Source organism: Odontomachus brunneus, unplaced genomic scaffold (assembly GCF_010583005.1).
Source record: "Odontomachus brunneus isolate Ranch 3 - 2012 unplaced genomic scaffold, Obru_v1 Obru_scaffold_006, whole genome shotgun sequence".
NCBI classification, from domain to species: Eukaryota; Metazoa; Arthropoda; class Insecta; order Hymenoptera; family Formicidae; genus Odontomachus; species Odontomachus brunneus.
The window spans coordinates 2,749,143-2,760,402 of NW_022639456.1; the positions used below are offsets into that span (position 1 = coordinate 2,749,143).

An 11,260-nucleotide genomic window follows, 5' to 3' on the forward strand; every position below is an offset into this window, starting at 1 on the left:
GGGGGGGGGGGGTGGTATTTCCGTCGGTAACTTGGAAAACAAAAGCAATTCTTTCTCATCCTTTTATCTCTTTCTTCCTCGCCGCCGAATCCCCCGTGCGCCCGCTAATTCAATTTCGAAATTAAATCTCGCCGGCAACATACCGTCGTTGCGCGCTTAATTGCGTTTAAGATCCTTCCGTATTATCTCGTGTTTCGTGCGACCATCCTTCCGTGGCGGGATCCACGGTTAGCGTTATCGCGCGAAATAAGGAGCGGAGCGAATTTTCTCCGCAGGAAGATACAATTCCGTTCCGTACGAGGAGAAAGAGAGAGAGAGAGAGAGAGAGAGAGAGAGAGGGAGAGATAAAGAGAGAGAGAGACAGGGGGAGAAAAGGGAAAAAGAAGAATCCGCGGACCGGCGCGGCGCGGCGCGACCGATCGGCAGAATTGTAATTTTGTTTTTAGACTTCATTTGTTCTACTTTGGACGGCTATATGAATCGTGCACAGGTATATTTTTATCTACACTCCACTCACGGAATACGTACACGTACACACAACTCAATCAACAGATGTGTTACGGCCTCTCGAGATTTTCGCCCGCTGCATATACGTGTACATGCATACATACACACGTACATAGCCCCCGACACGCGCGCACACACAACACCCGGACGTATACCCGCACACGCCGTAGGTACTTGTCATTAATCGAGATGATAACGCGACAGTAGTGGCATTACGTTCCTTTCATGTTGGAATATCATTACGTGTCACCCTTTTCTTTCGTGTTAACGTGTTAACGTCTCGAACCGTGCTGCGTGTCTTTGGCGTGTCTTTGGTGTCTGCACGACCGGACGCGTCTTCCCTTTGCATTCGCAGGATGAGCTATCGACTTAATTGCATTTATCTTGAAACATAGGAGTACGCGGGATCGCCCGCGGAACTATCCCCTCGCCCGGGGGAATATCGCTGCATGATCAGCGACGCTCGCTGAATACGATCGTGCAGAAGCCAAAGCGAGTCCTCCTGTGTATCTCGTCCATTTGTCCAATTTCGTCCATACTGGTAATTTCTGTTCTGTGTCTCGCGTCCAGAGTTTTGTGTGACAAACGCAGAAGCGTCCTATGTACCGGCGAAGCCTGCCCCTGCCCCTCTCCTCACACTCACATTGCCCCCAGGAAAACACAGATAAGCGTGTCGACGCGGAACTCCAGATGGACATCTCGCCGTGTTGTAATTGCCGTGATGCACGTGCGCGCACACGTACACACACACAACCACACGTTCCCTGCACATTTACGCATAGTCGTACCTAGTCGTCTCTCTCGCCATCCATGTAGGCAAATTCAGATTCGTATATACGGTTCTACTTAACGCTTCAGGCATCGTCTATCGCACATTTATCGCGGGCAAGCTTGCACCGCCGCCTTACCTCGTTTCCGACAGATGTGCCGTATATAAGACACTAAAAGCTCTTACACTAACGCGCAAATTAGAGAAAGAGAGAAAGGGGTAGAGAAAGAGAAGGGGAGAGTGAGAGGAGAGACAGAGGAGCACCGGAAAGATGAAGACGTAAGGAAGGAGACAAGAGCGAGATAATCTTCGCGACACGAACACGAGTTCCGTTTCCCGACGCGTAGATTTGACGCGCTCGCCGCAGAACAAGGTGCCGTCAAGTTTGGCAAGCAGTGGAGGTGCCGGAGAAACGGAAATGTCTCGCGGGGGAGGAAAAGAGAGAAAGAGGATTTTCCTCGGGAGAAAAAAAAGCCCAATCTGAATTTGTGTGTCGTAGTAGCTAAAAGTTGAGGGTTTCGCACGCTGTCGATCCGCGTGCTCGTCGAGGACGTAGAGAGGTAGATAGATAGAGAGAAAGAGAGAGAGACAGAGAGAGAGACAGAGGAAAAAGAAAGAGAGGGAGAAAGGGATAAAGAGAAAAAAACACGAAAACGAATTTTGGATCTACTGTAGGGAAGGGGTACTACCACCACGCGGGAGGTCCGAAATCGATGTCCAGTGGTGGGCGTAGGCACAACGGATCCCACAATGGGCACCACGGTGCTGGCGCGATGACCGTCGAGCATAACGGCCACCATCCACCGCGAGAGCCGCGAAAAGAAGAGAGCACCCTCGTCAGACGGAGCTTCCGCAGGTGCGGCGACGAGTGGCGCGCTGATAGTAGGAGGTGCGTTTCTCAAGAAAGCGAGATCGATCGCGATCGCGCCGGCGGCTTTCTCCCGCGGCACTTTCCCCGACTAACTTTTCGCGCGCCTAATAAACGGCCGGGTAGCGGCTTCGTTAGCTCTTCGACCCGGTGAACCCGCGATCGCAGAGAGGCTCGCGGGGTAGTGCGACTTTCGGCTTGTAGCGCGCATAGACGAGTAATTCGTGACGACAGTAATATGTATTTTTTCATGTTGAATATTCATACATATACACTAAGCGGCTTACTAAGGGGAGGAAGTTAAGAGATATCGCGATAACAACTGCCCTTCATTCGCGGACCAGAAATCAAAGTCGTGCCCGGCCGCGATTGAACTCGCGCGTAACGTGTAACACGGGAATTTTCCGACCGACTCATTCCGCGTCCCCGGAAATTAAACGACGAGCGAGCGATCAAGGGACGCGCTTCGGGGGCTGATGCGCCCGCGATCGGATCGTGGGGTCGCGGAACGGCGCGTAACGATGCAACCGCGACGGGGATTAAGCACACACCGGCGCACCACCTCCATGGTCTCCTCGTGTCTCTGTGTATGTGGCGTGTCCATCAGGTTCACGGAGAGGAGGGGGAAAAAGACAGTGCGTTTTGACGGTGGGACCAATGTCGGCGGCCCTCAGGAGGAATGGTCTTGGGAGGCCGATCGACAGGGTAGTCAGGACAGCGCGACCAAAGACTCCGGCATAGACACCTCTAGCACCTTCACGAGCAGTGAAGACAGCAACAGGGGCGATCTGCCCAAGGTACGGGCTGCCAATTACGAGCGAGTAAAGTCGTACCCGGCTCGGCGCTAGTGAACAGACAAACGCTTCCCGACCGTAGCGAGTAGATATCCGAATTGGTAATCCATCGTGACGAAGTAGATATGGCAGGGTTCGCGCGCGTGCGAGGACAGGCGGTTGTCCGGGAGGAGAATCGAGTTCGCGGATGTGGATCGAGTAAAAGGGGTTTTTCAAGGGATGCTCTTTGCACGATCGAGATAATCGTTCGCGAGAGAAAAAGATATGGACAGACAGACAGACAGACAAAAAGAAAGAGAGAGAGATATAGATAGATAGAGTAAGAAAGGAAAAGAGAGAAGGTGGGTGCGTTTTTTTTTTTCACGATAACGATTACCCTCGGCGCGTTGCCTCAGCGTACGCTAATCGCGGCGGATTCGAAAGCCGGAAACACGTCGTCCAAAGTGGAATTACGGTTGTTTTCTTTCTCGCTCCTCGCTTCAATAGCGTAGTGGAGTGGCATTGGAGATGGCTTGGTAATTGATGCAATTAGCGCGCGGCACTTGCGTTTGGTTACTTTCGGATTGGAATGTGGCGGCGACGTGACGCCAGGAGAGCCCAGGTTTCAGGGCGGGAGAGTCGCGCGATTAATCGCGCCGAGAGGTACCGTCGATATGTCGGCAGCGTTCGCGATTCGAAAGGGCGAGACACACACGCCGCGCAACGAGGTTTCACGCTCGGACGTTTGGTTTTTATCTCTCCCCTTCCCGCCCCTCCTCACATTTGCGCTGACAGGGGAGAACCTCTTTTGCTCGATTAACCCTAAACTCCGAGCTTTAAAGGCTTGTATGCTTGTGTTCGTATTTTTGCCTCGTGAGAGAAAGAGAGATTTGTTTTATATGTATGATTTTTTAACGGCTTTCTGTACGACTTGCAACGTTGACACCGTATACCGAGTTCGAGCTCGCTCGAATTGCACAGTGACTGAAGTCACGGAGTCTCTCGCGCGAATCGGTCTGATTATGATCGTCTATCGTTGCGCAACAGATAATTCATAATGAGCGTCGACCAAGCTGAGAATTACGTCACTTCGCGAGTTGATTCAGCGAGAAAAGAAAGCACAATTGCGCCTCGCTATTCGCGACTTCGCCAAAGGCACTCCGTGAATTCAGAAGTCTCCCAAGTAGCTAATCGTCTTTTGTACTGGCAATTCTCTGGCGTTAGACTTATTTACGATCCACCTTGCGCCTCTCTTGAATCGGAAATATCGCGTATATCGTAAATCTCCTTCGAGTTACCGAAGTGATGGTGGATTCGACGGCGAAGGGGGAGAGATTCGTGTTAGTTTCAAACAATGAATAACCACTTCCGACATTCATTTCTCTTTTACGCCACTGCCGACGTAAGGTACGATCGCCCAGAGAGCCGTCAGGTTCCCGTGGCTTATATCACATGGCATAAATCGCAGAGACAGAAAGAGTGTGTGTGTGAGAGAGAGAGAGAGAGAGAGAGAGAGAGAGAGAGAGAGCGGGAAAGAGAGGAAGAGACAGTTCGCGAATAATCGATTCGATATCGTACGTCTGAAATTCCCTCGGCGCGAAGAGATCTACCCCGCGTTGTAGACTGCGCCCTCAGAGGCGAGAGATCCTTCTTTTTCGCGCCAGCCGGTTTTTATGCGACTGTGATTTCCGGCAGTCGCCGATTCGCAGGCGTTCTTGCCGACGACGACGACGGTGTCGCGTGTACAGGACTCGTCGCTCGATACACCTGGAAGATGGATAACTCTGCCGCGGGTCGCGCTCCAATTATACCAGGCAAATAACCAAGATTAAATTCGCCGAGTAAACGGTCACGACGATCGAGTCATTTATCCGGCCGCGACTTACGTATCTCCTCAAGTAACTCGAGAAGCCCTCCCCCTTATCGCTCTTATTTCCGCCCGAGCTTGCTTTCAGTTTCGCGGCGAGAAGCAGCAGTGGCAACAGCAGCGGGAACTTCGATATCGCGACACGGTGTGTCGGGGTAAGCACACGAGGAAACCAAACACCGTCGAACGCGAGTTCCCCTCCCTCCCCCGACTTGGATAAGATCGTATCAAAGGGGGAGGTGGGGCGAGGGTTTGAGGAAATGTCTACGGGGTAGTTCGCGAGGTTTCTTTGCGCGCTGAAAAGCGTATCGCCCCGACGTTGCGATTGCGTGTCTCGATTGTTGAGCGCGTATCTCCGGATAATCCGAGGAATTTGACGCGATTTCTCGCCGCGGAGGTATCTCCAAAACGATCCAATTAAGAGACCGGCGAGGACGCCAGGTCCTCGAGATACAAACGTACCTGTTTCATAATTAATCAAATTGGAACGCGGCCAAAAGGGTATCGCGCGGCCGACCTCGTTAGTCGTCTCGTCGATCAGTCTCGCGAGCGGCAGACCTTTTTCTATCCTTCTTTTCTAACCTTTTTTTCTAATATCTCTCCGATTACTGCGACTCCGCGAGCGTTTGGTTGTTGCGCAGACTCGAAAATTCGTTTCCGGTGCGTAACGCGAACGAGGACCGACGTGATGGCTGTCTGCCGGTTCGGAGTCACTCAACAATTATGTTGCGCGAAATTTCAATATTTTTATTCCCTTCCTCCTCCCCCTCTTCGCCTCCCTTCGTCACACTTTGTCACAAAGTTCGATATTATGTGGCATGAGGGATTACCTCTTCTCTTCGCATAGAATAAGAAAAATGGCTCATAATTATATTGTGAGTAATAATTATTACACCGCACTATATACTACCTTTTCCTAAAGTACATATAATTTTTCGGCACGATATCAAATTAATTACTATATTTTATAATTCTGATTAGTTGTCGTGTCTTCAATAGAGATAAATATTTCAAGACTAAAATTTAGATTATTAACGCACGAAGTTAAATTATTTTTACAGAATATAATAAGAAGTTTAGACAGATACAGAATACGTATGACGTCCCGTGACTTTTACTCTCCTCTCCCTCTCCCTTCCTTGCCACAGACCCACTCCTCTCTGCCCTTCGTGATGTGACGTAATTATTGAATGGCTCCTTGGAGTATCCTTCTGATTCTTGGCTTTGCGGGATCTTTCATGCGCGATTTGTACCGCCGTTAACGTTGCGCTCTCACGCTGTTACTGCGAGGATGCGTGTGATTGCCTGGATTGTGTGTTTCACTGGCGTAAAAGCAGAAATGGATCACGAGAGAACGTAGTGTTTGCTTTCTTCTCTTTTTTCTTTCTTATATTCACACTCCATTCTTCTTTCACGATACGCCGCGTCAATCGACGACGAATTCCGTTAGTCGAATCTGGACGGGACCGACGCGGCCACTGTGTGTGGTCGTCGAACTCGCCGCAGACGGGGAAAACTAAAAGGCACGATATCGTCATGGATAAGAGTCCCGATGAAATTGGCGCGAACTCGAATTTGACGCGCGAGTCGCGCATCAGCGCGATCGACAGAGACTGAAGGCGAAAGGAGGCGACCCCTCTCCCTAAAGTAGATCCACCTGTGGTGAACCGTGTCGTTCTCAGACAGGAAGAGACATCACGAACTGTTGCGCGATATTACGCAAATATCGACGATACCACGCAGTTGTTGTTTGCATGCCTTGCGTATCTTCCGTATTGCGAAGCGGAGGCCTCAGGGCTCCCCGCGATCTAGCGCGGAATGTCTCGTTCTTTGCCGCAATCGTATTCGCTAGTTTCGCATACGTTGCATGCAGTATAGCGGCTACCATTCGCTCTTATACACGCGCCACGTGTGCCAGTAGTGCATGCTGCTTGCCACTCTGTAAACGCCGACTGTATTCTCCCCGGCCGATTATTTTCTCCGATAGTTCGCCTAGATCGTCCACTTCGTAGACAGGCTTTCTCTTCGTCGGGAGGATGCCGAGAGAGACACGATGAGATGAGATATTGTTTGACTCTGATCGGTCGAAATTTGTCACACGTGTTTCTTCGAGTTAATTAAAGTCGTATATTCTTTGAGATTGAGTCGATGCAGAACAGCCGACGAAGTGTATCCTCTCTCGTGCCTCCCGATTTGGAGGACTGTGCAGCTTCCTTTGTGTTTCTTTTTTCCTTTTGCGGCGACGCGTCCTGCGCGAGAGAAATGTATTGTCGCACGACAGAGTAGCTGGCATTCGTCGAATGCCGAGACGGACGCAAAACATTTCTCAGTGGGATCCGCGAGCCGACCTCTCTTGCGATTATCCCCGAAAGTTGTGCCTTACTCGATAAAATAGACCATTAATGGAAATACGCGCCGGATATGCTGGAGACCGAGAGACGGGGATGCAATCCTCGCCAGAGTTTCGGCCGCAAGAAGGCCGAGTCTTTCAATCCGCCACTCGCGAACCGTTCCTCTCCGCAACGCAAAAAGTATCTCTGAGTCGCGCGATAGTCGCGACGCTCGTATCGACGTTCGCGGTCTCCGAGCTTGCGAATTTATCATCCAGAATTCGGACGTACGTTCCATTATTGCTTTTGGCTTACGAAGGCATGAGACACCCATTATCAGTAAAAGAAATACTGTCCGCGCTCCGTAGCATCCGTTATCCTGGCAAGTGAGCAGAGACGGCCAGAAGATCATCGGCCACATGGTCTTGCGAAAATCGGCAAATCGGCAATCCGGCTCCGAGAGCGGTAGTAGTATACTCGGACTAAAAGTTGTCGGTGGCAAGCTACTGGAAGACGGTTCCATGGGCGCTTTCATCGAGAAGGTGAAAAAGGGTAGTACGGCGGACATAGAAGGTCAACTTAGACCCGGTAAGAGGATCACAAAGTTCGCAACAAGCGAGAATTTTCAAAACGCACGGGAGTCGTGGGCGTCGCTTGAGAGTCGCTTGATACGTTCGTCACGCGGACGAATGCGCGAGAAAACTGCCCTTCACTCGGTAATGTCCTTGCCCTGTCTAGAGAGCGATATCTCTCTTGTCACCTTGTGCAAAAATACATTCGGACGTCACTCCCTTTGCATCGTGGCAGTCGCCACGGGAACGCACGCGCGGTTAAATTCGAGATCGATTCGCGGGAATGTCGAGCCACAAGTGAAGGCCTCGCGGGAGGAAATATCGTAAATATCCGCGAGATAATTCCGCGAAGCCCCCGCCGCGGTTCTCCCGTCGAGTATTCCACCTTCGACTCTCGTATGTAATCTTTCACTTGATCACACCACTTGTACCATTCCGCGTGCACTGCTCCACCGCGGTCCGCGAGTCACCTGACGAGTACCTTGGCCACGGTGATCCGCGCCCTCGCGCCTTTCGACGCGCCGCGAAAAGCAGCATGGCTTGTGTCGACACGACGGCCGGCCGTAAACACGCTCCGATCGTAACAAGCCGTTTCCGTGATCGTCCACAGGAACGAATCGGGTGCTCGACGATTTCTCGGGTATTCCCTGCGGCTGTTTCAGGTGACGAGGTGATCAAGTGGAACGGCAGGTCCCTCCAAGGCAAGAGCTTCGATGTCGTTTCCGAGATCATCCGCGAGTCGAGGATGGAACCGCAAGTCGAGCTCGTAGTTTCGCGAAATGTGTCCTCGACGACCGCAGGCGCGATGCCCGCAGGACCGGGCCCGTCGACGCCGATGTCATCGAGGAGGATCGTCGCTCAGGGTCAGTGGAGGCAGAAACACGAGACGATCTCCGGGCCTCAGCAACCGCATCACAAAGGTGACTATACCGACACACTCGGCGCACTTCCGTCTCCGAGCGTCTTCCGACTCGATCTATCTCGCTTCTGTGTTCTACCAGATGTATCATCGCGATCTCTAGATCTATCACTTTGTCTCTCTCCTCTTCTTCTTCTTCTTCTTTTTTTTTCTTCTTTTCACCGTCGACTTGTTGTTTTGAACTTGAGATCTCTTCCGTACGACTTTGAGGTACACACTCTGTCACCGACTTCATCCTGCGGTAGTCGTGCATGGGCTTATGGTGGTGACAGGCGTTACGGATCTTTAATCGATACAGAGAAACTAATCTTAAAGGAGTGGGCTAGCTCGTCCCTAGGTATCGTCAGCTTTCAACACATAGTTATAGACGAAGAGTCGCTCTCAGGAGAAGAGATTCGTTAGAATAGTACGGTTTCTTTTTTCGTTAATGGAACATGTTCTCTCGAGTTGCGAGTGTGGTGTGTCGACGTACTTGGCGCGCCTCCGCCTGATTTCTTAATCCGTAAATTTTGCACACACGTTATCCACACGTACACGATAGCGTGGGCGATAAAAGGAAATTACGCGCGAGAGCGCGCGACGGGAAGTACGGTACACTCGATACACCCTACGTGACGGTTTAATCGGATAAAATTCTGATGGGGGCGTTCCCGATGCGGGCCCGGGAATTAATTATTCCGATTCAATGGAATATTTATCGGCATCGATTAAATCCCATTAAACATAATCTGCCGGGGTATAGCGTAAGATTACGAGATTACGCGCTCGTAATCGCGCCTCTCCCTCATCACCCTCTCGCACCCCGCATCGCCCGCGCAAGCGCAATACTAATAAGTATCATTAGAAAAGTGACGCTACACACTGTCATAGATTATATGATTTTTCGCATTCCAGGTCTTAAGAAATGTATTCTATGGGGTAGGCCTTTCAGACAACTTTTGTTTGTTTCCTAATTAACGCAATATACTCTCCGATTGGTCGGTGTTTCTCTTTCCCCTGTAACGTTGGACCTTTCGTCTCTCTCTTACCGAACGGCGACCGTCTCGTTGAGATTCTCCCCGGGTCTCTCGACGAACGGCGCTGAGGATCACGATTTCGACGCCACGACGGAGAACGTGATGGAGAGCGATGAAAAATCGATTATATATACCTTTTTATACTCTCTGCCTTATGTATTACCGTCGATGTTTTTAACGTAGACGTAGATCGTAGTGCTAATGCACCCCCCGCTAAACAGCACCGTTGTATAGGTATAGTCTTATGGGAGCAACAACTATATATACATACATATATATATGTATATATATACATTTGTATATGTATATTACATATGTGTACAAAATCCGAGGACGCCGATATTTATGCAGATCCCCCGTGCCGCGCTTTTCCTCCAATTCTAACGAGGCTAAATACGGTATCTCGTGTGACCTTCTTGCGAATAAGTGTGAACACTCTCTCGTTATATTCGCCACCGCCTATCTTGTCTACGTGTATCGATCCGACATTATTAATCACGACGACTCCTTCCTGCCTTTCTTGGCCCCGTTGTCCTCTGCGAATCACCGTTGTGAAGGCGCAGTGCATGTAGACTCCACTTCTCTTCTTCTTCTCTTTCTTCTTCTTCTTCTTTTTCGAGACAGAGACAGAGAGAATGAGAGTGAGAGAGAGTGAGAGAGAGAGTGAGAAAGAGAGAGAGAGAGAAAGAGAGACGTGGGTATTTGCGGAATCCCTCAGGGAGATTTGTAATTTATCAATTTCGCAACGTCACCTAGCTAACCGGGGAGTGTGTTCGATGTGAGATGAGACTCGGCTCTTTCGCGTCTCTGATTTGACTAAAGCACCAGGTCGATACCAGGAGTGTCCAATAGACATCCTAATCTCTCGAATATACCTGAGCTTAGGATGTCTTTCGGATATCTCTCCCAGCCGTCGCGTTGTTCGGCTGTTGTATAAGCCGCGAAAGTCTGCATTATGAATACATTAATATCATTCATTGTCATCGGCCGCGAGTCATCAGAAATTACAAGAAGCATGAGAATCTGTCCGCCCATCGAACCACCCGTGCCTTCTTTCTCCCTAACGTCATCTCGAGTCTCTTCCTCCCCCTTTCGCTACTCTCTCAGCCCGCGCGTGTCCAAACCCCGTTCCAAACCCCTTCACCCGCCAATCGCTCCAAGAAGCGCAGGTACGGAAACGAGTTATATCCTAGTCGACACCGCACGATGCTCACTTGCAGAGTTGTACGACGCGAGGCGTGAGAAACCGTCGGTTTTAGTGACGTCGCCCGGCTCGCCGGACCTGCACGCCCAAGGACGCGGTCGACACTCCCGACATCCGGCCGGAAACGCGAACGTGGGCGGTAGTATTCAGGTGAAGCTGGGTTTCGATCCTGTAGGACTTCAATTGATCGTCACGATAGTTTGCGCCGAGGGGCTCACGCCGAGGAGCAACGGCCAGCCTAGAAATCCCTACGCCAAAGTTTTCCTGCTGCCCGACAAAAGGTGAGCGGAGGAGGAGCAGGAGGAGAAGGAGGAGGGGGAAACACCCTTCTCTCCCTCCGTGTTCAATAATACAGATCTCGACAGAGCTGTCGCGTTGAGAGAGAGAGAGAGAGAGAGAGAGAGAGAGAGAGAGAGAGAGAGAGAGAGAGAGAGA

General features: G+C 50.8%; 1 protein-coding gene across 19 annotated transcripts in view; it reads left to right on the forward strand.

Moving 5' to 3' along the window:
• Window positions 1-11,260, forward strand: part of LOC116850969 (regulating synaptic membrane exocytosis protein 2-like) — an 89,754-nt gene that overhangs the window by 47,728 nt on the left and 30,766 nt on the right. For 12 of the 19 annotated variants that reach the window (XM_032829898.1, XM_032829981.1, XM_032829972.1 and 9 more), the window contains 6 exons: window positions 1,952-2,165; window positions 2,752-2,941; window positions 7,483-7,702; window positions 8,349-8,606; window positions 9,500-9,523; window positions 10,842-11,106. In XM_032829898.1, coding sequence (XP_032685789.1) covers window positions 1,952-2,165; window positions 2,752-2,941; window positions 7,483-7,702; window positions 8,349-8,606; window positions 9,500-9,523; window positions 10,842-11,106 — 1,171 coding nt within the window. The remainder of the gene's footprint in view (window positions 1-1,951; window positions 2,166-2,751; window positions 2,942-7,482; window positions 7,703-8,348; window positions 8,607-9,499; window positions 9,524-10,841; window positions 11,107-11,260) is intronic. The other 7 variants (XM_032829918.1, XM_032829945.1, XM_032829954.1 and 4 more) reach the window with 6 other exon arrangements.